This window comes from Sprattus sprattus (assembly GCF_963457725.1).
Source record: "Sprattus sprattus genome assembly, chromosome: 2".
NCBI lineage: Eukaryota > Metazoa > Chordata > Actinopteri > Clupeiformes > Clupeidae > Sprattus > Sprattus sprattus.
In genome coordinates this window covers 21,838,670-21,866,514 of record NC_137921.1, presented here as the reverse complement: position 1 = coordinate 21,866,514, position 27,845 = coordinate 21,838,670, and the positions used below count along the sequence as shown (strand labels likewise).

General features: G+C 43.5%; 1 protein-coding gene across 1 annotated transcript; it reads right to left on the bottom strand.

Annotated features, from left to right (window-relative positions):
- Window positions 1-598: 598 nt before the first annotated feature.
- On the bottom strand, window positions 599-27,845 carry pkib (protein kinase (cAMP-dependent, catalytic) inhibitor beta; the record flags this gene model as incomplete). Its single annotated transcript, XM_080831880.1, has 3 exons — window positions 27,747-27,845; window positions 2,066-2,237; window positions 599-684 (listed from the first exon to the last, which is right to left on the bottom strand). Exons 2-3 carry the CDS (start codon window positions 2,208-2,210, stop codon window positions 599-601), a joined length of 231 nt encoding a protein of 76 aa, XP_080688006.1. The 5' UTR covers window positions 2,211-2,237; window positions 27,747-27,845.

Genomic DNA, 27,845 nt, shown 5'->3' with positions numbered 1-27,845 from the left:
TTTTACAGTATAAAACAGACAAGATAATGTGGTGCACCGATTAACCACAGATTAAAGATTTAAAAATTGTACTTACATCACCAAAATGGAATGTTTATTCTTCTGTTGTGCAAAAAAGAGACATTCCTGCAACTACAAGTCAACATTCTATGAAGGAAAATGTTGTCATGGCAACTCTTGAAAAAGAAAAGAAACGAGAAGGAGGAGGTCCTTTTATTTTTCCACAACCACTCACGCTGAAAAAAAAAACACAAATGAAGGAAAGTAATGTTGGTTTGTTGGATGTTCTTAATTGCCCACTACTTCTGTATAAGCGTCTTTTTTACTGATTCTCTGCTAAGGACAGTTTTGGAGAAGAGCACAAGACCTCCATGTACTAGTCTCTTCACCCATCATCCAGCTGTGGCAGAGTCCATCGGAGGTGTCCTGATGTTGCATAGCCCGTTTCCGATGGCAACAGTTGTCTGGTCTGCGTGGTTGGGGATGGGGCGGAGGGGGCAGGCCGGGGCCTAGTCAAGTGTGAGCTCCCGGGGACATCATCCAACCTCGTCTCCCAGCCATGGAGGAGAAGGAGGTGGAGGCAGAGGAGGGAGGCTGGTTAGGAGCCCTCCTTCTTCTCCTCCGCCTCAGGACTCTTGGTGGCATTGCAGGAGGATGAGCCCTCGCCTCCTTCATTTCCGTCATCTGGGGAGTGGACACACACACACACACACACACACACACACACACACACACACACACACACACACACACACACACACACACACACACACACACACAACATCTACTGTAATACAAGTGATGTCAGCAACATGACAAAATGTACTTAGTAAAAAGAACCATAAAAGAGTATGGAATCCTTTAATAATTTACCAACAGCAAATGGCATGCTGCCCTTTAAGTAGTGTAGAGTTAAATTAAATCACTAAATGACTGTTATGGCTATATGGCAATAATCGATGACAATCAAACTCAGCCTGCAATATCAAAAATATTAAATATAGCATTTTGTACCTCAAGCAAAAGCATGATATTACATAACAACCTCTGAGAATGGCACTATTCAGTAAACAGGAAGCATTCATTAAATGCATCACAAAACAGCCACACAGGCACTTTGTTCATCCTCACCCTCTCATCCTTTTTATGTTATTAAAAAAAAGGGGGGGGGGGGGGTGTCTGAGTGCATTACTATTTTCCAGACAGCCTTCGAAACACTGTTTCTGATGCAAACCTTTGGGGAGCGTCAGCTGGCAAGACATGGATTTGATTTTTTTTTTTTTGATTTTATGGAGGACCGCTTCGAGCCGGCAATCAAACGCTTTGCTGCTTTGATCATCACAAGGTCTAACGGGGCCTCGACGATCAAGGCTGCAGTGATACATGCAGTTATTTCACTATGCAGATGCCGCAGCACAAGGATTCCCACCGTTTGACTCGAGGGTTGGGTTTGCTGTTGCTAGCTGTGTGTCTGTGTGTGTGCCTGTCTGAGTGTGTGGATCAGGGAGACCTTGCCTTTTGTGTTGTAAAGACTAAGAGATAACACCAATGAGAATTAAAGCATATAGCGAGGTATGTGAGGGCGTAGGCTTAACTGAAGCAGAACATAGAACGTAGAACATAGAACATAGGCAGGCTGTTTTAGTGCTATCTAAGCCACCCCTCATGGCATCCAGATTTAAGTGTTATTTTATTAAAGTGTGTACAGCTCAGTATTTTTAACATGGTTAAATAGAACATGTTTCAGCTACATTTAGGGTGACATTTCACTTAGGATGTGCAATTTCTTTTTTAGAAGAAAAGAACGCAACCACAGAAAATCGTTATGTAAATACCCTGTCATCCAGTGTCTTTACCAATAAACCCACATGACTGTTAGTGAATGTTTGATGCCTTATTCACAGACAGTGAAACATAATGTACCCATAGTGCGACATGTACAGAATCAGAAATGATCACTGGAGAGCAAAAATAATTCAAACCCTGCTTCATTTTATGTTTCTCTCTCTTTGTGTCACTCTCCTGATTAGGTAACTCTGCTTGCCAGTGTTGGTGTGAATCGTACCGGAAACAGACAACTCCGCCAATTTCTCCTGTAGCTCCGAACCTTCGGGCCCAGCGTTGGCCCCTAGAATGTCGGGCATGGCATTTCGTCGGCCTGTCCGTCCTGTTGAGGCAAAGTCTGGGACAACGGGTTCCACATCAGTCATCGCTGTGTCCTGTCCTCATAGCATAGTCTGAAACGAAGGACACATTAAGAGGTAGGGTCAATGACATATGGTTCAATAGATTAAACTTCATATTCACCTGTAAGCTCCTGTTAGTACAGTTGGCACTAGTGAATAGCACCTGTGGTATCCACTAAACATACCAGCGAGGACTACCTTCTTCCACTGTTGTAACAGCGAATGACAGCTACAAGTAAGACTTGGAGCCAAGTCTAAGGCAAAGATTTTAGACTGGTGTTATTTGAACTGCCAGAGAGCTTTCTAAATCATCTTGTTGTTTTATTGAATCCCTGCCATTTTTTACAGCTTTTCGGTTGCTATGGCTTTCTGTTGGCTCAGGGCCAGGTTCACTTGTCAAATAAAATGACTATGTGTCAGGCTAGTTTGAACACAGTGAGATAATATTTTGTCTCTCTTGTCATAGGTAAAGATAGATTCCTTAGAGATGACCCCATCAGTATCTCCAGATGTTCTCCTTGTGTGGCACAACACTCATTTTTTCTCATCTCATCATCCAAATCTGTTACGACAAAACAGAGGTCTGACTGTTTGTTAGTATATGAAGCACATTTCAGTGAGTGTTCTTTCTTCCTGCATATCCTACAGAGATCATAATTATTCTTTTTTTTAACCCACACAGTGCTGCTCACCCAACCACAGAAGTTTTTTCCATGGCAATACAATTTTACAGAAGGCTCTGGGTGCAGAGCTCTGACAGCTAATGATTTCTGAAGACGTAATGAGCACTTTTCCCTCTGCAGTTTAAGATCAATAAGTAGCTCCACTTGCACAAACGCATTTTACGCCCATTCAGTTTAAACAAACGCCTTGTCGATTCTCCTCAGCCATGTTTAACTGTTATCAAACCGAAAAACACTGCAGCGTTAATTGACAGTGCAGGGAACGGTGCACTGTGTACTGTTAGCCAGTAGATGGTGCTGTTTCTGTTTTACGCTACACATCTTTTTCCTCAGTCTCTCCCTCACTGTGGCCCCCCAAACCATCTCTCCCTCACTCTCCCTCCCTCATTTCCTCCCTCCCTCTGTCTTTCTCTCCCTCTCATTCTCTCTCTCTCTTTCTTTCCTTCTCCCCTGTTCCCTCTGCTGAATTGCTGCAATAAAACACCAGCCTTATATAATTGCTGTGAGTAAACACGGACCGTCTGTCTCACATTGCTGACTCGACCCAAACCCCAGCAATACACCCTGGTCAATACGGCAAACTATAAACAGCAGAGGCTACATGATTTCTACTGGGAGAGATCCTATGTATCCAAGACATAAACTATGAAATCTTCAGGGACACCGAAGACATGTTATGGAATTTGTGTTCAGTTATTGCTGGAAGGGGGGTGGGGGGTGGAAGGCTAATTATTCTAGGTTTCCCTGAAGAGCAATGGCAAACACATTCACACACCCAAGTGAGAGAGCTGGCTAATCAATCCAGGGTTGTGCTCTGGCCATATGTCCCTAATCACTAAACAGCGAGCCGTGATTGTGCAGGCTGTGTTGTGTTGGCCACCACGCAAATGGCAGACAGGCGTGACCAGTCCCTCTGAACCCATTTCCCCAATCAATGACCATTACCAGCATCAGGGCTTTTCTAGCACCCAGAGTCTGTCAGATTCCAAGAGCCCATTTGAAAGTTTAACATAATTCTCAGTTTAAAGGTGCGCATATATATACTGTATATATATGAAAAGAGGGAGAGAGAGAGATTCTGCATGGTGTTATCTACAGGGGGGGGGGGGGGCAATTAGTGACATAAAACCAGCCTTTGTTTACTAAAAGCAATCTGAAGGGCTGTTAGTTCACCCGGTTGCACTAATCCGCTTCCAGAAACACACCATTACAGACACACACACATACACACACACACACACACACACAGAAGCAGAGAGAGAGAGAGAGAGATTGAGAAAGAGAGAGAGAAGAGGATGGGATGAGCTTTGACATGTAAGCGAAAAACCCCTCCAACCATTCAAACAGATGGTCCCGCCTGCCCTAAATGAGGGACAAAACCGGGCCGCAGCATCGGATAATCACCCAAAGGATGACACAAGATTTAGAATTTAATCAAACCCCATCAGTCAAGGGAGGGAGCTCTTGCGATAGGGACGTCTGCCAGGAGCTATTTCTGACTGCCGCTACCTCCGCCAGGCTTAGCACCTGGGGCACCAGAACCAGATCCCCCATCAAGGGAGGTCTCAATCACACCGGCGCCCAGCTGTATCGCTACCAAACAACCAAATCACAAGAAACATCTCCTTCATCTCTTGATAAGAGAGAGAGAGAAAGAGAGAGAGAGAGATTGCAGGAAGGAGGCCTGGCAGCAAGGTGATGACTGTCATGACACCTTACTGATGGAAATTCCTGACGCGACACTGCGGAACTTGAAGACAGCAAGAACTACGGCTATCACCGGCCTCAGTTATTCTAAATCCATTCTCACAGCCTTGCTGGCAGACATGAGTTGCAGCCATGAAACTCAGGAATGAGAGATTTAGGAACATGTCCATATAAAAAAAGACAATAATAAAATACAAGGTCTTCACGCAAGTGGGAGGAATGTGGGAAGAAGCATGTGGTCAAGGTCAATGTCAAATCTATACCACAGAGTCCTGTGCATCACTCTATTACATAAACCAACAACAACAAATGGGCAAATTGTTGTAACTCGGGTACATTTTGGGTAATGAGCTTCGTCGAGCGTGGCAGTGAGTGGAAACACTGCAGTATTTGTATTACGATGCTAATATGTAACGTTACACAAGTGAACCAGACAGCTATTCTCTGCTGATGCAGAAACGTAAAGGAGCGATCGTGAATATTTAGGAAAACCCCATGCCCCTGCCAGCATGTGTGACTGACAGAGCACAAACACAGAGAGGGGAGGGGGGAAAAGACAAGAGTGTTTTTGTTGTTTTGGTTTGGTTCCAAGAAGAGGCTTTCTCTTCCCATGGAGACGGTGCCCTGAACCCAGCAGGGAGCAGCCTGGTGGCACTGGTGATTGGCTTCAGCCCTACCCAAAACCTAAGCTTTGCCAAGGCTAATGGGCGGAAAGAAAGAGGGCAGAAATGGTGAGAGTGAGAGAGAGAGAGAGGGTTAGTTAGTAAAAGAGATAGAGAGAGAGAAAGATAGATAGAGGGATAGTTAGTTAGTGAGAGAGAGAGAGAGAGAGAGAGAGAGAGAGAGAGAACAAATGGGCACAAACAGAGTGGACAGACCAGGAGGCACAGAGAGATACAAAGAGGCAGAAAGATAGAAGGATAGAGACAAGGACAGGATGAGAAAAGTTTAGAAAAGAGACGGTGGGAAGAAAGACGAAGACCGAGAGTTAAGGAAAGCGAGTGAGGGACGGATGAGGTGGGGGTTCCTGGCCAGGCTCCCGCTAAGCACCACCCAGCCGCCAGGCGCTGCCGTCTGCCAGGATGCAGCAGCTTGTGTGTGTTTGACTCTCACCCTCCCACTGCTCAGAGAAGCTGCAGCTTGGCTCCATACGGCTGTGTCCTACCACCACAACACCACATTCAGGCTCGGCACAGTCAAACAGTCCTGACAGCACGGATAGTACACACACGTACTCTCACTTTATCGCTCACACACACATTCACACAAGCACTTGTCACAGCAAACGCTATCACAAATGCCCCTTATGGATCACACAGCGTAAACCAAACACCCTGCTCACAGCACACAAAATCTACAAGCACTTACTTTTTTGTAATGGTGGAACGCCACTATAGTCCACTAATACACATACACACAGTGAGAAAAACTTGTCACAAACAACACACACTACCTTCAATGTTCAATGTCATCACAGCACGCATTAAAACACAGTCCTCAAAGCACAGAAACACACTCTTACCTTCTCCCTTTCTCTCTCTCTGTCTCACACACACACACACACACACACGCACACAGAGAAGCACTTGTCACAAACAAAAAACACTACCAGAAATGCCCCTCATAGAGCCCACAGGATGCTTCCAAAAGCTTTTCCCATAGGCATTGCGTCTCCCCAATTGCCCTTATGGACAAGCAAGCCGCCCCTGGTATCAACTATTTTGTAGAAATTAACAGAAAAGAACATACAATGGGGTGTGAACAGCAGTGGTATCAGTAGTGTTGCATGCTGGGTGTTTGATTGTGTGTGTGTGTAGAGGTGTTGAAGGTGTCTGCGAGTGAGTGACGCAAGTGTTGAGTAGACTAGAGTGATTGACATTTAATAACACCTAAAACAAAGTTAGACTGATGGGAGAGATTAGATGAGTAAAGAAGATGGTAACCATGAGTGTGAATACAGATCGCAAAGAGTAATATAAATCTGTGACTTCAAAGTAAACATTAGTCATAATCAAGCTGACAATCGTTTACTATTTTGAAATCCTTATTTCAATTGAAAAACTAGAGTCTGGTTTTCCTTTCTAGAAAGAAGTAAAGACTCAAGTACCAATCATAATCTTGTGAAAAAAATACCCCAACTAGTAGAGCAGCCACTGTTGGCTTCACGAGCAGCTGATGTGGGTTTAATGATCAGTCTGTGATTGGTTGATACAAATTGCTTCCCAGATAAGAACTGCCTCCACCACTGCGTCATCGTTAGACTCTCTGTTTTTTTTTTTTTTTTGCCTTGTTGAGCATAGCGCAGAGTTGGCCAGCAGCACCCGTGCAGGATGTGTGGTTTCACTAGAATACAACTTTGGTATGTTTTTATGGGCTGTCTTTGTAATTGACGTTCACTTTCCAATACTGCCAGCTTGTCTGTTGATGCTTTGCTTGGTTTTTCAGGCTGACTTTGCTGGTTCTGGCCATTGCTTTCCATGATGTCAGAATTGCAAATGGTAAGTGCTTTCACTTCATTAAGTGGAAATGTTGACTTGCCTTTGGCTTTCATCCCAACTAACCTGTGTAATTCTTTATTTAGGGTGTTATCTGGATGACCAGTTCTTTGGCAGTTCTGGTGAACATGCGCAACATGAGCCAACCTCCAGACAAGCACAGGTTGACTACCAGCCCCCCCAGTCCACCACTGACAGTGCTTGGGAGCTAGCTCTAGACCAGAGCTGGAATCGAGCGTCCCCTCTAGTTTCTAGTGGTCATCGATTTGCACTGCCTGAGCAGCACCAGCGGACCTCCAGCCAAGCACAGGTTATCTACCAGCCCTCCCAAACTAGACTGTCAGCAAGTTCTGTGGCCCAACACACTGATGGCAGCAGGAACCCAGCAGCTCCTGCTAAGTCAGTCCAGAGCTGGCTTCAACGGTCCCCTCCAGTTTCTAATGGTCGTCAATTTGTAAATCCCCAGCAGACCACCAGACCAGCACAGGGTAACTACCAGCCCTCCCAAACTAGACTGTCGGCAAGTTCTGTGGCCCAACACACTGATGGCACCAGGAACCCAGCAGCTCCTGCTAAGTCAGTCCAGAGCTGGCTTCAACGGTCCCCTCCAGTTTCTAATGGTCGTCAATTTTTAAATCCTCAGCAGAGCCAGCAGACCACCAGACCAGCACAGGGTAACTACCAGCCCTCCCAAACTAGACTGTCAGCAAGTTCTGAGGCCCAACACACTGATGGCACCAGGAACCCAGTAGCTCCTGCTAAGTCAGTCCAGAGCTGGCACTCTCCTAAAGTGTCTAGTGGATGTCAATGTGCTGAACCTGAGCAAAACGAGCAGACCTCCAGACCAGCACAGCGTAACTACCAGCCCTCCCTGACTAGATTCACACAAAGCCATGTGGCCCAACACACTGATGGCACCAGGAACCAACCAGCTCCTGCTCTGCCAGCCAAGAACTGGAATCGTCCTTCCCCTCCTGTTTCCTACAACCCTCAATACTCTGTGCCTCAGTGGAGCCCTTTGACTTCCACCACAACCCAGACTAGAAACCATCCTGCAGAGCGCGAACGCCAGAGTCCAAGTCAGAGCAACAGACATTCTGCCCAAAGCGGTGTTGGCCCTGTACAGCGCAATTATGAGCAAGCTCCCGGCAGTTTCCTGCAAGTAGAGAGTGGCTCAAGGCCTGAGGTTATGGTTCAGTCTCACACAATTCAGGGTCCATCATATCCACGTAATTCAATCCAGAGCAGTCGGCAACAAGGTCAATTTCCCAACACCTCTCCAGGCACTAGAGCGCCGCTGTTCAGTGGCTATAGTTTCTCTCATGGAACTGCTTCAGGCAACTTCAACTCAGGTCCAGCTCGTACTAGGGGCTAAAGGTATGTTTGTCTGAAGTACTCTTTAAATAGCTTTAGTGTTGACCAAGTGCTGTTTACCTTCTTGGCTTTTCCTGATTTTAGGCCTGGAGTATGCAGTGTTTGAATGACTGTAAGCCCTGTTAAAATGAACATAATTAAGAGGTTGCAAGAAGATACAAGTGTTCTCCTGTATTAACTGTGCCTTTTCTTGTTTCTAGATCTTCCTTGAAATGAAGCTTCAATAAATGTATTTTATAATATGTGGTCTCTGCTCCTTTTTGACTGGCCAAGGTAATTTATTGGAACCCTTATTGGTTAATTCATTGTTAATGCAAGTATTTAAAACCGCATTAGCTTTTACTACTACTGTTCTTTTCACCTTTTTCAAAGTTGTGCTCAGGGAGCCCCTGAGCCTCTGCGTGAAGTCATGTAGCTCTTATTTGTGGTTGAAAGAGGAGTATTTTGTTAATTTGCTGTTTTAATTGAGTTTACCTGTGCTGTGTTAGAAAATGTCTGTGTGCCCAGGGGTGTAAAAAGACTGAAGACTAAGCAGGCAGAGCGGTTGCACTGGAGCCGTGGGCAAAGCAGGACCACTGTCGATGCGTCTCTCGGTAGTGTCTGTTTGGTGTCGCCAGAACGATGCCATAGTCCTTTTCTGTGCTGCTGTTGGGGGAAAACACTCCTCATTCGCATAGGTTTAACCTTTTTCACACTCTCTATGCCCAAAATGGTGGTCTACGTCACAATGGTCTGCATCCTGTGGAAATTAATGGGATTTAGAATAACGCTTCAAGCGCTATGCTGGCATGTGTTCCCTAAGACCCTAACCCTAGACCTGTAAGAACCCGTTTTCAGTTCATGAATCAGGCGGAGATCTTTTCTTATGTTGGACTTCCGAAGTCCATAAGAAAACATTTCAGAAGACATTTCAGAAAATGTTGAGAATGAAGCCCAATGACACAAAGGCCACACAGTTTGCCTCAAACCAACAAGTAGACAAATTAACAAAAGTAACATTCTCCTAGGCTGTAAACCACATGTCAAAATACCTACTATACTCTACACATCAAAACACACACTCGTACCAAAGCACACAGCTACTGAACAACCTACTGAAACCACTCAGCACTGACGTCACCAAATGTGACAACACAGTGCACTCCGGAATCTCTTCCTACACTAAGCAGTACACATTTGTATCTTCCAATGACATGTGTATCAGACCCAAAAGATTCAAGGAAATCATTGGAGGTGAGAACTTTGGACATCAAAGTTAACATTTGAGTTTATGTCTACTATCTGTTTTTTTTAGTGTTGGCTCACTTGGTGCCCTAGACGAATGCACAATTTGGTACCCACTCCCCTTCCCTTCCCAATTAAAACTGCATTCTATGGTCTCCATTGTCTATTCCAATAAACTGTGCATTTGTGTGAATCCAAACTCTTGGTGCTGAAGGAGGCAGGACTTGTAGAATATGCTTCCATTCAATTTCCTTCATTCATGTAGCACCATTAGCAATGGACAATGTCTCAAGATGCCCAAGATACAGAGACCAAGGCCTGGACCCTAGAGACCTCGGGCAAAACCCAGCTCAGTGGGCCTGGGCCAACTTCCCGAGGCTGACTGGGAATGAACCATCACTGGTGTCAGGGCACATGGTGTACAAGTTATCAACATCTAGAACATATATATTATAGTAGCGTTGAAAGTTATATTTTCCAGATGATAGTTTATTAAATCAATGATGTACAGGGCACTAGATGAACAGTGAGCCTTGGGTTTGATAGCAGAAACAATAACAAAAGAACATGAATAGAAAAAGCAGACGGGTAGGCTGATGGCTGACCACAGACAGGCTATGCATGGTGATGACTACCGCTCAAAAAAGTGTAAGGATAAAAATAAACTGACCTTACAATCCAATCCCCCCAAAGTATGTGCTTTGAAACATGGATTAATGGCCATTTCCCAAAACAATGTGAGCAAACAAACCAACAAAAATTCATATACAAATGTTTATCGCTACTTAATCCAGCCAAATCCGTGATGACTGGCACTGAAACAGCATGCCCAGAGGAAGCAGTGTCTTGCACAGCTGCCTGGTAAGCCCTACCCTACCCTACCCTCTTTGCCACTTTTTGTATAGAGAATTCAGAGCATGTGGCAACAATAATCCCTTCTGACATGCATGTGGATAAGAAGTTGCTCGACAAGGGAAGTAATGTTCACTCTGGAAGTGTATCTTAAAGAAGCTGCAGAATAACCAATTCAAACTAAATATTTACACACAATGTCAAATTATGTTCATGAGAACCTTTATAGAGCCACAAACAAATTATAATAAAAAAATCAAAGCACAAATGACAAAATGTTCTTTAAAAACTTATATTCTTTCTAATTCTGAGTTGACACTTTCTTGACTGTAAAAAATGTACCAGATGACCACAATAATTTCTTCAAAAAACAATTAGATCTTTCCATCTCTTTTCACACTGAGAGATCCATATTATTTTTAAGCCCTTCAAGGCTAAACCAGCACAAGTAAATAATATGCATGCATTATGTCCTGATTGCTCTAACCTTGGACACAACCCTGGAGGAATTATGAATAATGAATTGCGGTTCTTTGATGTTTGTGTTAATCAAATGTTTAAGACCTCAAACACTGAAATAGAATCGTGGCCAGTTGCAACACGAGCCCAGAGATCTAAGCAGCTGCCTGATTCCTACACTTTATGGCAATTTAAAAATAAATAGTCAACAATGTAATGAAGTGGCACTCCACCAAAAAAGACATGTTTGCTCATCTAGGTTGGAGTCCTTCAGATGAAGACGTGGCTTTTTAAAACATCATGATACTTCAGTAATTACATAAACACCACACAATGCATTCAGCCGATAGGCTTTTTTTTTTTTAAATGCATACATACATGCAACACAGGAGAATAGAATTTCTAACTATATCAACAAACAGAAATAAATAAATAAACACTTTGGACCCCTTGAGTCTTTCCGAAAACAAATAAGATTTGGTAGGGAGAGAAAGAGAGAAAAAAAACCTGAGGTAGGAGCAGTGGATGAATCATGCTTACGGTTTTGCTTTCTGGCCCAAGGACAAGACACAGATCACATTCGATTTTCCACCACACAGAGGTGGTCTGTAGGGCCCAACACACTCCTCTCCCTCTCTCTTTCTTGCTTGAAGAACTCCAGAAAGTGTTGTTGCCCAGGTGACACGAAAAAGCTAATGCCATTTAGCTTGACCTTACTTAATAAAGTGACTGAAGGAAAACTGAAGCAGTTTGACCTTGTGGAGCGATTACATCAGCGATTTGCTCAACTATGGAGAGTGACTAAGGTTTTTTTTCTCTTCTGAGTACCGCCATGGAGGAAGAGGAGGAGGACAAACCACTCATTCTTTTCCGGCACCACAGAAGATCATTAGAGCAGTCAAACAGAGAGTCGGAGAACGACAGGGAGGAGGGAGGGAGGGAGGCCACTTCATTGTATAGGAACACAGAGAGAGACAGAGCAAATCGAGGGAGAGGGACAGAGAGAGAGAGAAAGAGAAAAATTGAGAGACAAAGACCATCTCAAAGTAAGAAAGACACACAATGTGTTATTAGTTTCTCAGAGACTCGAGAACAGTATCAGAGAGAGAGAGAAAGACACAGAGAGAGAGAGGAGAAAAAATAAGAGAGCCCTAACTATTTTCGCCTCTCGCTTTCTCATGTTGACAAAGCCATCTGTCCCTGTGCCGTCTCGAGTGCGGAGCTGTGTCTGGTAGATCTCCTCTCCTGACCACCCTGGCTTCCCCTCCACTGACCAGCAAATAGAGACCTGCCTGCATCCTCCCCTAAAAACAAACCCTGCCACGCATCCTGTCAATCACTGTCCGTCTGAACAAAGACAAGATCCAATAGACAGCCACATGGTCCTCCGTGATAAAAGCAAAATGGTGGTTCCAGTTTATTTTGATCTACAAAGAAGGGCCATTCTTCTGGAAAAGCCTGTAGGTTTGTATTGTGTGTCCCTTTCTTATCTTTCATGACAAATGCCGTTTTGTTTGGTTTATGCTGATCACAGATCACTATGTGTCTGAGGGGTTTTCACCTTCAAAGCCAGCAGACCTCTCCTGGGTCACACTGGGGAATGCTGACAAAGCCGATGCACAGCGAGAAAAAAAAGAACTCCTAAATTGAAGATATCTTCATAGATTCTTATTCAGCGGGAGCAGAGATAAGCACTCAGTAGCCTCCTTGGAGAACTAAAATTCACTCCAGCAGATGTGGTGAGAGAAAGAGAGCACAGATAGGGGACAGAGGGGCCTTACGCAGCACAGAGAATAGAGGTTTTTCCACGGAGGGAGCTGTGAAATCGAATCCTCACATGATAAAAAAAAACAACCATAAACACAAACTCTCCCCTGTCCTCATTCCTGGGCTTATCTCCACAAGTCTGCTGGGAAGATTGTTTTCTTTTCTCATCCGATGACCAGGTCACCGGGGATGGCTGCTATGAAGTAAAGACTACAGTAGCACAGTGGCGGTCCGTCAGGGCCTTCAAGGCCTTCTCTGCTGGCCTAAACATCATCAGAAAATAAATGTAATAAAATAAATTTAATTTTAATATTTTCTTTTCATAAATATGTATTAAATGATTCCCCATAGTCCATTATCTTCATTTCATGCTTCCAGCGTTGTTCATTTATGTTAGAGCTTTCATCCAATCATATTTCCGCTATCATGTGTTGCCACGCTCCTTTAAATCTTCCCAGAGAACAGAAATCTTCCCTGAGGCCTTCAGAATTCACATTGAAGGCCCGTGTACATCTGATTGGCTATCACAACTTGCTGTTTCAGTTCATTTAAGTTGAATGAACTGAAACAGACAGTTGTGACAACCAATCAGATTTCGAGTTGGCGACACTGGGCCTTCTAGAAGGCCCGGAAGATTTCTTTCCTCGTGTTGAACGTGACACGTAAACGTCCTTTGATTGGATACTGAGGCAGACCGGTGCAGTGCTTCAGTGCTCAGTTTAGCTGGCTAAAACGACGTACATCGGTTTCAATGCTTATTCTTCTAGTTGTTTCAATTGGTAAGACTAAATATAATTACATTAACCAACTCAAATAAATTAGTTTACACAAACTTGATAATTCCAGTTTTTGATACAATTACAACGCCATTTTCAAGACGGAACTTTCAAGAAAAACTGGATATCGTGAGGATGGGAAGTTTAATGAAACTGCTTTGCAGGTGGGACAATGCGATGTTACTTGTTAAACTTGTTAAACCTCACATTGAGTCACATAGGCTACTTTTGGTGGACTTAATAAAACTTTGTAGACTAATCCCTGAAAATCGCCTTTTATTTTTAAGTTGTGACAGTAATATCCAAGCGATCATATAACTTAGAGTTTACTACTCTTAATGTATTGTTAATACGGGTGTATTGATTTGAAATGCTCCGGAAATATTAATAAAGTCTGTTGTACTCGACTATGTTAAGGTGATGCAATGCTCACTTATACTGCCTTTCTGTATAAAATATACTGGTTCGAGAGCCATGGCGTCATAATGAGGGTATTAGGAGGTGGATTCACTCAGTTTAACATCGTGTAGGACATCGCTGAAGGCCTAGTCGTGAAATGCACGGACCGCCACTGCAGTAGCATAGCCTAAAACCAACCCTGTTGCCAAATTGATCATACACACACTATCAATGCAGAATACTACCAAAGCTGCATTATATTCTGTCAATAAAATCTCTGGTAAATGGTACAATTAACAAAATGTGGTGATAGACAGAAATAACAAATAGGTGATTTTAATGCCATTATTGCCATTGTTACTGCCCTACATCAGAGCTAACAGCAGTGAGATCAATGACATTAACGTTGAAGGAAATCTTTGCTATTTTACAACATGGGCCCTATTTGTAGGTCTTTTTGGGTCCAAACATTTACTTAGTACAATTAAAGACTGAAATCTGTAAACAACAACTGTAGAAAATGATGGCTTATTCCAAACAGATTCTTACTTGAATTAATTTGTTTTGTTTTTCTACCATGGAATAGTCTGTAATCGTTAGAAGCAAACTATTATTTTAGACCATTATTTAGTTTTCTTGTGGAAAATTGTAAATTATATATTGCAGTGTATTGTAGTGGTAATACGTGTTGATTGATTTTTAACAACACCAGTCTGGAAACTGAATAGAAATATCTGATTTATTAGACCTACAGTGTTGTGTAGGAGTCTAGTGTAGGATTTAACCATTTTTAGGATAGGCTATGACTGCAATTAGGACAAAAGTCTTTCTGAAAACACATTTCCAACATGAAGAACCATTCACTTGATAAAAAGATTCAATACAAAGTCGTGGTTCTTCATGGAACCATGGCGCCATGTCAAGAACAATTTAAGAACCTTTATTTTTAAGAGTGCAGGAAGGACGCCTCCTCACCTCAGCAGAGCTCTCAGGAGGTTTACAGTGACACAGATAAGTAGATGAGCGAGGCAAAGTAGGACTGGCCCAGGAAGGCCAAAATCAGCGCAACACCATTCTCTCACTCTCTCTCAGTCTCTCTGTTTCCCTCGCTCTCTTTCTCTATCACGCACACTTACACTCATACCCATACACAGAGGGATTTTGAGTATGTTTCCCTTTCTCTCATTCATGCACTCTTGCTTCCATTTTCCATTCTACCTTACCTTCAGTTCTATCTCCTTCTTTCTGTGCTGCTAGATGCCTAATTTCAGTATTGTTGTCCCCTCTCTCTCTATATCCTTCTGTTTTGCTGCCTGGTTCCATTTTCCTCTGTCTATCTTAATTTTTTTTGGGTCTGTCTTTCATTATTGTTTTGGGTTCTAGTCATGCACGCCTCCAGAACCTTTCCAGGGAGAACAAACGACCTTACAGAGCCTACAGAGAGACAAAGTCCAGCGCCCAGTCCTCATCTTTATACCCATGCATCCCTCCCTCTCCGGTAACAGCATGTGACAAAAACAGCAAAGGCTGCATATGCATATTTCTTTTACTGCTTCACTGGGCAAGGATCATCAAATCCTTCTTCCCAACACACACACACACACACTCACGCACGCACGCACGCAGGCACGCACGCAGGCACACGCGCACGCACACGCACACGCACACGCACACGCACACGCACACACACACACACACACAAAAACCTCTACATTTCTCTTCAAAGACAAACGGTTGTTATGCTGCCTCAGATAGCTAGAACTTTTCCAACAGTAATGACTGAATACTTCAGAGTTGACCCAGAATCCTTTCAGAGCTAACCGACCTGAGAAAGAAAGACTCTGATTAGACCGTCTGCTAAATGGCGGTTCCATGGTAACACAACACAATTTCAGATGTATAGTAGGGTTTTATAGAAGGGCACAAAGTCACTCAAACACACACATAATGTCAGATACAGTAAGTGTCTGTAACTCTATTGCCATGGGAGCTCAACAGTGGAGTATAGTGGACAAAGACACAGGAGGCAATGAGGAGTTTCCACCACTGCCACCTAATGCAGAGAGACGGCACCACAGGGCCAAAGGATAACATGACTACTGAAGGGAATATCACTGGGTCTGTGGACACACAGACAATGCTGGCACATACAATCAATGCAGCAGTGTGAATCTTATTCACACCCGTGTCTCTGTGTGTCTGTTTGTGTCATCTGCAGTTCGGCTGTTGCAGTCATTTCCTTAGATGCTTACAGGACACGACTGGATTAAGATCACCTAATTCTCACTTCCTATATTAAAGCACTGCTCAGCAAGCTGTACTCATAAAGTTAATCACCGCCTCACAGCCCGAGTGGGCCGCCTACAATCCTGAATGTATTAGTGTTAGAGCAATGCATTCCAGAAACCATTGCCTATTAACCTATGTGAATTCAATGGCTCCCTATTACACTCTGGTTAGCACAATTGAGCGGCTGAATATGTAAATTCTAATTGGTTCACTGCTGCAAAAGGCAAAACAATTACCCTAAACCTTCCCAGAAAGCCCTCCTATTGCCTTTTTGAGCACCGAAGCATCCTGGTTTGGGACGTTTATCATAAATACAGCGGACAGCAGTAGACAATTTAATGATGTTACAACTGCTCGCTGAGTATTTGGTTTTCCGTCCACTGACATTTGGGTAAGGAGGAGAACTGTATTTTTCTTTTCTAGTTTTTACGCAACAGCTTTTTGAAACACACAGCTCTGAGTGTATATGACAGCTTATTACAGTAAGTTGATTTCTTCTGTAAGCGGGAGGAGTAAAGTACTCTGCATGCAGGGGCAGGAACTCCCGCGGTCTCTGGGCCTCACGAGAACACCGCTCGGAGCAATGCTCTTTGACTGTCAATCACATATCACCACTGACAACGCCCGGGTCCCGTCTTATGAATAAAACACTGTTCGTCAAGCCTCAAAGCCTCCATCTTGGGGGATGAGGGGAGGTTGGGCCTACATGCCAAGTTTATATTTAGTTCATGGCTCCTGTGTTTGGATGATAATGAGAGTCCACACAGTATGTTCCCATCTCTGTGATCAGCAACACCAGGCATAGAGCATTCAGCTCTACAACAGATGCCAAACATGTGAAGCCAGGCTTTGTTTTGTGTGAAGAAGATGTTTTCTTTTTTTCCGCTGTGTTTCTATGTTTCTGTGTTCTATGCTTCAGTGTACTGAACTGAATTCAATTGATTTGAAATGCTGAATCTGAAACAAGACTTTAATTATATAGACTTATCATACACAGACAACACATGCAAAGACTCAAAGTCTGTTCACAGAGATTCTTATCATAGAGGCAACATACTACTACTATGTGTCTGTATTCCTACCCTTCTTTTTGTTTTGGTGAGTCATGTCTTTTCTTAGCTGTTTTCGTAGCGTTTTAATGGTAAACAGGCTTCATTCATTGAAATGTAAGCTCAAGAAGAAGACAAGCTGAAGAGCTGCTTGCTTGTATAGCTCTCATGGCGAGAGCACACCCATCAACGCCTTTTCACACAAGCATTCACACACTTCTAAAAACAGCAAACGCTTTTACTGAGGCAATCAAGTATTCAATCACTACACAAGAGAGTGAGAGAGAGAGAGAGAGAGAGAGAGAGAGAGAGAGAGAGAGAGAGAGAGAGAGAGAGATGGTGCATGCTCAGAAGGGATACAAACACTCTTAGCTGGCAAGTTGAAGATGAAGGGCAGGTTAGCCGGATGAGAAGGCTTAATCTTGGCCTATGTTTAGCCTAGCCCAGCGATTGGAGGAGACAGGACAAAGCTTTTCTTTTCCTTTTTCTTTAAAAAAAAAACACAAGTGGGCCAGGCAATCAATGGGCATATATCCACTGCGTGATTCATCCCCCTTAAGACCATTTATGCCCCCATTAGAAGGTTTTACACGTCCTGTCTTCATCTTTGCTATCCAGCTCAGAAGCACAGAAGCACAGAAGCACAAATCCGTTCACCCGAAACATTCACCCCAACCCTCCCCACAACCCCTCCAGCCGCCTACCCACCCCTACCATGAGAAAACGGTTTCACTTCTGGCTGACTGCCCACAAACTGCTCCTTATGGGCTAAATCAACTGATTCACCAGGAGTGTCTGTTCTGGATGTTGTTGAATCTACCCCACACATCCAGTTGTGTGTGTATATAAATAAAAACAGTTCACAGTCCCAAGTCCATCTGTGGCATCCAGCATGAGAATAGCTCAAATCCCTATTTGGACAGCTGAAAGGGATGTAGCGTTTGGCAGAATGCACAGGAACCCAATTTGGAGGTCATTAGCTTGAACCGGGACACTCAGGGACTTGCATGGGAACCAGCCAGCCAACCACATGCACTACTGGTCCTTCATAGACCTCTTTAAGATCTAAGCATTCTAAATCTCCATGGCTACTGGCGATTGAAATTCATGAGCATCTCCAAGTCTAGGTCTGGATTGAATGTGATTAACAAGCAGATTGAGTAGGGCCTTATACATGTGCCACTGCGATCAGAACAGTTTATCGTATCGTATTCGCGTGTAGGTGTGAACATTTTCAAGGGAAACAGCTCTTGTCGTTACGTGTTTACATGTGCCAAATGTGAAGCGTTTACATTGCCTCGGGCATGCGCAAAGACCACGGAGATGTGCTCCCACCTGGTTTGTTTACTAACAACATCAACGTGGATCCGCATCGTGCACAGGCAGTGAAGTGGCTTAAAGTTCCCTTCTTTCTATCAGCATATAGTTCTTAATATTTTCTTTGAATAACCACGCCCAGATGGAAAGAAAACGAGTCTAAGCGTGGATGTGTTTCAACAACGGTAGAAAACTGTGCTCTGCTCCGTCTTTTACTGAACTCATAATTATTTGACAGTGGTATTAGTTACAGTTGAGACACCCGAAATAACTTGCATGTGCAGCAATCCTGAGACGTGATTTTTAGTTTGCACATGAATACTAACGTCTTCTTTGATCCCAGGAAATTTGAGCACACAACCCATCTCCCTTCCGGAGATATTGGCGAAAGTTGTTTTACCTACTTCATTGCAAACGTCTAGTTTTGCAAACGTGTCTAGTTTTTGTGCAGTAGTGAATAGAGTCTCAGTCTACTACACCATACATAGCATATCATGTTTGTAGAAAATGATTAAGGTGCAACAAATGGCAATAAGCATATTTAAATTAAATGATTCACATTGCAAGTAAAATGGTGCGGCTGGAGCAGATACAGGGAGGGACAACGGTGACAAACCTGCAAGCTATGAGTCAGCTGTCAGTATTGGAAGAAGCCTTAACGTCTCCAAGATGAAACTGCCTGGGTTATTTTGTTTCGTTAGGCTATTAGTTATATTTTAAAACAGCCAGTCATTGTAGCCTACCACTCGTGGAATAAGGAATTTCAAAGAGATGATGGAGTGATTTGACTCAGAAGTGACATTGGCCATTGGCAGCGCGAGATGTTCAGAATCAGAAGTTAAACTTCTAGCTCAGTAACATCAACAGCTAAGAAAGAAGGTAAGAAAAATAGTCGGAAAACTTTGATTTGCAAGGGAAGCAGGCAAGTGTTGGGGTTGTTACAGTAGGCTATATAGCCTACAATGTGGTGAAATTTCGGAATTAATAGGCTCGAGTGGCGTTTCCTAAATATGCTTTCTTTCATTTTGCAAAAAACAGTAGGCTATATTACCATATTAAAATGGTGTACCAAATTGCGTTTTATTACTGATAAAAAATTGTAGGCCTACTAGCCTATTGGATTAGTCTCCTTTCAAGAACAGGCAAGAACTTTCTAGCCTCTAACTTTCTAGCCTCCTGTCACCGTGTCCCCCCAGTCACGCACCGACTCCCCCATGACACATCGGCCTGATTTGACACGCCCTTTTCTGAGCCGAACGATCGTGGTAAACCACCTCTCTCGAAAGGCTCAGACGATCGGCGGAAAAACGAACAGTTCACATCTAGACCCCTTATACATGAGGCAATTGTAACACGTTCGCGAGTTTCTATCGGTGCAGACGCGATGTAACAGCTTTACATTGACGCATGTATAAGGGGGTAGTGACAGCCAGCATAATAGTACACGTCGCTAATTAAATATTTGTATTTCCTACTGTCAAATAACACCCTGCTGCACAACAGTATTCCATCTAGTCTATCAATTTAGCAGGCCTCCCCTAAAGCCACTCTCTGTGAGGACTGATTTCAATTCTCATGTTAATGCCAGCACTAATCTAGGAATTGAAAAGGTTTTTTTCAGAGACATTGTTATGAGAAAAACAACTGATGTGAAAAACAAACATAAATACTGCAGCTAGCTCAACACAAACTGGTGTTAAATGGTAAGGTTTTGGTGCAAGGTTGGAGTGTGAGTAATAGTGTTTGTGCACTCTGGAAAGTAAACATGGCTCCATTATGCTGACTCATCCTCTCAACCCCCAGAAGGGAATAAACCCCAACTGGGAGAAAGGGTTTGCGTTTTTTTGCTCTACATGCTTTGATGCGCTACAGCTCTGGCTAACATACAGTACCCAATGTGATTGTTGGGGGAGGGAGAAAAAATGAAATACCCTGAAGGGAGGTTTGTTACCATCCTTTTCAACTTCTGCAGTCAATTGGATATCTTACGCCGCTTTGAAAGCAAGCAACCACCATCTGCCTCTTAACACATCAATGGACAACAATTGAAACTGAGTCCAAAATTGGTCACTGGAGTGGAACAGAAAGGAAGAAGAAAACAAACAATTAAAAACAAACAAAACTGGGCTTAGTTGTGATTCAGAACATACCGAGAAGATAAACTGCCTGAACACTGTTGCCAAAGAGACGTTAATAGATTCCACTCACTCAATTTCACAGCAATCAATAACCAACGACAGGCCAGGTTAATGCACAGGAGGAAAGAAAATATTGAACGAAAGAAGATTTAATGAAGGACTCAAAGTATCATCACTGTCCTCTGCTCCCTTCCATTAGTCTGAGAGAGAGAGGTAGAGAGAGAGAGAGGGAGAGGGTGAGGGAGAGGGAGAGGGAGAGACACATGACTGTTCCTGCTCTTTTGCTTCGCCTTGCCCCCTCCTCTCTCTCTCTCTCTCTCTCTCTCTCTCTCTCAGAGCGGAGGCCAACCTTCCCTGGATGGCTCCGTGTCTTTGAGGTGACCTTCAGGAGTTGCAGAGTGAGAAACCACTTGCAGATTGATGTGTTTCTTTATGGCAGCCGGCACCACAGGATGCAACAGGAGGAGGTGCGCACCAGAGTATAGGCATCTGTGAAGCGGAGTGACACTGAAGGGCAAAAGCCCCCAGTCACACCCAGCACTCAGGGAGAAGCGGGGGCCATGACCTGGGTCTCACAGGAGCCTGAAGAGGTTTTTTCTTACAAGGGGAAGTACTACCAGGTCTGTCATGGAAGTCACTCCTACTCATGCACAAACATCTTGCCTCACCTGTCTCCTTCTCATCACCATAAATCATCATCACCATCGTCTTTACTGTTACTGTTATTGTTATTGACTTGATACTAATTAGTCATTCCTCAAGAGAAAAGAGAACATGGACTCACTGGAAAAACTGAGATGATTGATATGGAAATAAGCTGCAATATTTGAAAGCGTCTGATGAAAGATTCAGAACACGATTACATAACTGGAGCGTTATCGATTCTGAGAGGGATTCTCGTGAGTTGCCTTCGCAGTGATCTTCACAGCTATGTTACCTGATCGTACTAAGACGGTTTGCAGCTAGCAAAGTAGCAGCAGGAGCATTCATGCTCTGGCATAGTGGCAGCAGAAGCGTTCATGCTCTATTTCCCAAAGGCTTTAATAAATAATTCAAACCACGTTCCCCCAAGAGAGCGATTCGGCGAGAGATCAATTTCCAGGATCCCTTTGAATTTGATGCTTTGTACTGCTATGTAAATCAAGATGCAATTACATGTGCAAACAGAGATGGCTTTTACCGGGGGTCAGAATAACAGAGAGTGACATGGGTGAAGGACCCAGCAACATCAACATGTAAGGGCACACAAAAATGGGTTGTAAACTTAATGATATGACAGCACTATGATGAAACACATCAATGGGGTTAATATTGACAACATTTACTAGCCAGGCCGATGCTGACGCTGAGTCAACCATTCTCTGTGTCATTTTTTCTAAATGTTGCAGTGGCCGGAATTAGGATCAGAGCTGGGGGTGAACTTACACTTTAAAGCATAAAAGATAACAGCGATTTATAATATTTGTTTGGATGTTACCTCACACAAACGACAGCAGAGAGAGAAAACGGGAGTCCCCACGTTGTGATATTGGCGAATCTCAGTACAAAGCATCTTGTTGAACAGCTTTGTCTGTGACGGAGTAGGGGGAAGCTGAGGGACATCGATGGCCCAGATTGACTGAAAAGAGGGAAGAGGGGGGTGGTGGTAGTAGGCTATTTTTAGCCCCGGTCGTGATGAGTTGTTCAAATCCAGTGATTTAAGATAACAGAGCAGGATCTACAGTCATGCTTTATTGCACCATGCAGACGCAGACTTTACACAAGGCGGGGGGGGGGGGGGGGGGTGTGGGGGCAGGATTATGCCCTTTCTGTGTGGTCTATAACCCTCCTTCCAGACACACACACACACACACACACACACACACACATACACCAACCTCACACCTCTCAGTATCACTGCCACCACCACCACATGAGGGATATCCCAGTGAGGCAAAGCCGGAGGGGATGGGTGTAAACACACACAGACACACACAAACACACACACACACACACACACGCACGCACACACACACGCGCGCGCGCGCACACACACACACACGCACACACAAATATACACACACACTAAAGGTCACATGAGGGGGTGTGCTCGAGAAAGTGTTGGTAGATTTGCTTGCAGATTTGCAGTGCAGTGGGTCTCCTTCCTGAAGACGAGCAGCCAGCAACTGAGGACATGTGTTTATTCTCTGTTGTGGGTGTGCCATGTATCTTGCCTCTGCACTCCATGTCTTGTCTGCAGACCATCCATGGATGCTGCTCTTAACAGCATCTGAGACTGATGTGCCCATCAGCAGCAGTATTTAAACTCGGCTCAGTGGATCACTCATTACTGACTTGTCTCACCTCTGACTTCATGCTCTGTTCATGTGTCTTTGCTTTGGTTTCCTGCTCTTGTTTTTGACTTTTGACTTTGTATCAGGAGTACGACTTTGTCTATTGTTTTGCGGCCTATCTTTGTCTATCTGTATTTTTTTTTCGAAACAGTATCTTGGACTGTATGTTTTCTCTGCCTGGTCTGTGAGTGCCTTATTTTTTGCCCTGTTTGTGTTCTCTGGCTACTGTTTGTTAAAGCTCTCTGGATTCCCTGTTCTGACCTGTGGTCATGTATTATTGTGGATGATCATTGTTAAACTGTCTTGCTTCAAGATTTCCTGTTTTGCTGTTCTGGTAAAAGAAACTCATTAAAAATCTCAAGCTCATTTTACAAGATCTTTTCTTCTATCCGCTTTTGGGTCCAAGCTCACATCTCTGGCCTCACAGATTAGTATAACTCCAACTTTCATTAATCAGGCCCTCTGAGAGAGCAATAATAGAGCCAACCTTCAGAGAGAGTTTTGTGTTCCTTGCAGATCATGGGAGGAGATTCCAACGCCCACTTGCCTCTGTGTGCCTTGTGCAGAAAAGGCGCCATTTATAATTGTTATATTGACCAGCTCAAGAGAAGCACGAACACGTAGTTACACTGTGCCCACATAGCAACGCACTGACCAATTAGTATGATGCAGAACATCAGGGGTAGGGAGGCCAGGCTAAGTGGGAAAAGGAGTGCAGACACTCTTCTCAGAAGGTACAGCAGAAATAATCCAAAACCTCTTCTCTCTGTTCTGTGTGTGTGTGTGTGTGTGTGTGTGTGTGTGTGTGTGTGTGTGTGTGTGTGTGTGTGAGAGTATGCGTGTGTATGCGTGTGTGTGTGTGTGTGTATGTGTGTGTGTGTGTGTGTGTGTGTGTGTGTGTGTGTATGCATGTGTGTGTGTGTGTGTGTGTGTGTGTGTGTGTGTGTGTGTATGCATGTGTGTGTGTGTGTGTGTGTGTGTGTGTGTGTGTGTGTGTGTGTGTGTGTGTGTGTGTGTGTGTCTGTCTGTCTGTCACAGAACTTAGCTTTCAAATACAGAGATGAGCCATCTGTCTGTGGAGGCTGGAGCTCTGAAGCTCCATGTACTGTAACTGCATCTCCTGCCAATCTTTCCAGATGTTTGGTATTAAAGACTAGTAGTTAATGATTCTCACAGGCTATCTGTATGAGAACTGAGGGTTTGTTCATTTTAACAGTTGCCTTACCAGTTGCCAGTTGCCCTTTCATCGCCCAAAAAAATACTAAAACGTTCCATACTATCTGTGTAAACGTATGCAAACATACTGAACTATACTACACTTGCACTCTACTGGATTATAATCTACTCTATTGTGTTCTACTGTATTGTGCTCGACTCTGTACTTGGCTCTACTGTTTTATACTCTACTCTATAATTTTGTACTGTATTGTGTTCTACTTTATTGTACTCTGCTGTATTGTGTTCTACTCTATTGTACATTCTGTATCATGCTCTGCTGTATTATACTCTACTGTATTGTGTTCTACTCTATTGCACTCTGCTGTATTGTGCTCTGCTGTATTATACTCTACTGTATTGTGCTCTGCTGTATTATACTCAACTGTATTGTGTTCTACTCTATTGCACTCTGCTGTAATGTGCTCGGCTGTATTATACTCTACTGTATTATACTGTACCGTAGTCCACCTGCTACACTCGGGCTTGAACAATATAAACCTGGAGCAAAGAACAACAAAGGAGAATATAGAAATGGCAGCACAAGGCACTTGCTGCTCCCTTGAGCACAATTGAACCCAATGGCAGCCAAGCACCGTTACAAATGTTCTGCCTTCAGCCGAGCCAATTAAGCGAGTGGCAACCCCAGTGGTGGCCACCAGGCGCGTGGCAGCTCTTTATTTGCCACACACCATGACATGAGAGGGGCACACTGAGGATTGAGGACCCTGATTTGGCGCAACGGTGGATGAGCTTCAAGACCTCCATTGCTGAACTGAGAGCACATCACAGACTGTCTGAGTGGTTAGCCAAAACAGCAACAGCTGATAGATTATTATCTACTCTAAAAGGTGGCAAATATTGTAGCTTATGAGTTGTTAGCTTGTTGAACATAGATAGTCTGTATGTTTAAGGAAAGATAACATCAATAAGCAATTACTTATCAGGAGAAGAGACAACCTCAATATTTTGCCCAGGGGATAACTCATACACAGTGATGGCATTGGCAAACACATTAAATCTATCTGTCACTATTCCTCCCCCCCCCCACCACACACAAGACACATGCACACAGACAACACATTTTTTTAGTCTCACTGATATTTTGAAATACTGGATGATTCATATGCCACAAATGCAAATAGCACAAGTGCACATACGGAGCAAAACAAAAAGCCTCGAAATTCAACTGTTCAAGAGCCTTAACCGCAATTGCACTCTGCTCCAAAATCACATTGCAGTCTTGTAGTTGTGGAAGTTGTGATGCAAGTGGTACACCAACACACAGGTCCACATGCCCACAGGGACCACAAATCCAACTTGTGGTGATTTCCCAAACCCCCTCCCAGTCTTTCTCCTACTAATTTCTTGTCTATCTTCACTGTCCTATCTCAACTAAGACAGAGACAGCTTTGCAACCAACTCGTGGGTGACATTTATTTACGTTGGGATTTCAGAAGACAGGCTTGGAACTTGATTTCAAAAGGAAAATCACAGGTTTGTGGAGAATGATTCCTTAAACTCCAAGTCCAGTAGTACTGCTCTGTAAAACTACAACCATATTGTGAGATCTAATTTGGAGGCAAAACCCAATTCAGAGTTAAAGGGAATTTTCTGAAAAAATGACCATGACACAAATTGCTGTATGCTTTCAACCCAGGAGTGAAAATCAGAGGGTAAGATGAGGAGGGATAGTGCTGTTTGTAGGGGATGGGGGTAGAGTAGGGGAGACTGGGTGGAGGGGGTTGGGGCAAGCAGAGCAATGTCTGTTCGGGTAAACTTTGCCCAGAGCGTATGAAATGTGGAATGGCTCGCTACGTGTCCCCAGCAACTTCAGCTGTCACTATCCATATACATTAGCATCTTGTCTAGTTTTAGCATCTTCACAGCAGTGCAGTTCATCTCGTCCCCCTTCCCCCATCTCTCTCGTCATCGACGTCATGATAACACAATGCATGCTCTCTTATTAAAATGGATGAATAATGCAAGCAATTTGTCGAATACAAAACACTTTCTTCACTAATGGTGTGCAATGGATTTCGTGGAGAAAACGGCTGTATCATGCTGTAACATACCGTTCCATAAAATGTTTCCCATTATCCCATTTAATGTTTCCATATTCAGTATTTCTGGGTAGCTTTGACAATGTTCCCGCCACTGCCAAACACACAGCTCAAGGATTCTTAACAATACACTGAGTCAAAGGAAATAACAAATAGTGGCTGTGGTTGGATGTTGGAGGCAGGGAGTATTTGTGCTCAAATACCTGAAAATACAAGAGAGTAACAAAACACCTGGTATGGCTGGAATAACATCCTCTATTCTGGATGCCAAAGACAACATTTATGAGTGATGCATTTCTCTGTAATAAATCATGTGTTTTATGGTGTCATGTTGTTGTTCCACAGTGGATGCTGTATTGTGTAGCTGCATATTTCATGATAAAATATTAGGTGATATTGAATGTAGGTGGTGTGTTATTTCCCTTTTCCCTGTGATTTAACAGCAATGCACTGCACTTGGGTTCAACATCAATCATCAAGCAAGCTGCAATAGGAACTCATTTAAATGACTTCAAAAACATAACAAACTGAAAGAAGACAGCCATAAGCATTGTTGAAAGAATACCCACAAGACCAGATGGTGTAATGTCAAGCTGAAAACAATGCTACAATCGATTATTAACACTCACTCCACACTAGAGCCCAAAATTGCGGTGCTGGCAACCGCCAGTTGGACCAACAACAGTCTAGTCTCCAAGGTCAGTAAGCATTCCACCTGCTGTATCCTACCTCCCGAACCTTTCCTAAATACCTGTCGTCCTCTGCTCAGGAATACATTAATTATTTCATCACCCAATCACAACTATTGTTTGGTGGGAACTGAGCATTCGACCTAAACATGCAAAAGGATTTACGATATGAAATATTCTTACTCGTAATTGCATAAATGTGCTGAGTAACAAAATGACAATCACGTCAATCATGGTCCATCCATCGACATGCAAACGGCCAAATCAGTTATTTTACAAACAGGACAAGGATAATAATTTCCACTACTGAAATATTATTTGGCATAATGGCATTGCACAGTATTAATGTAGTAAATGAAAATGTGTTTGCCTTGTTTTAATAACCTATGTGAATCCTGTATAGAATTCGTCAGATAACATTCATGGATGCAATAGCCTACGCTTCACACTGTAACGAAATGAGAAAACGCATTCCAAGCTGCGCAAGGCTAACACAATTTACGTTGAATGTACCTTGGGGGACAATTGAATGGTGGTTGCCATTTAATGCCATTCACTGGATTTATTGTTTGAGGTGCAGAAGGAACGCAGTCTCTGACAGGCAGTGGTAACAATGCCCATCTGGATTCTACACCGCTCCGTACAACTTGCAACCACAATTTGTGGTCACAAGAGAAGATATTATGACAGTGGCACGTAAGGCTATGTAGATAAAAGCAACTATCGCTTACCCAGTATACGCAGAACAGCAAGTGACAACGAAGATGAGATTTCACACTCCGATTCAGAAAACACACCGACTATCCATAAGGGCACTCCGTGCTCCGTCC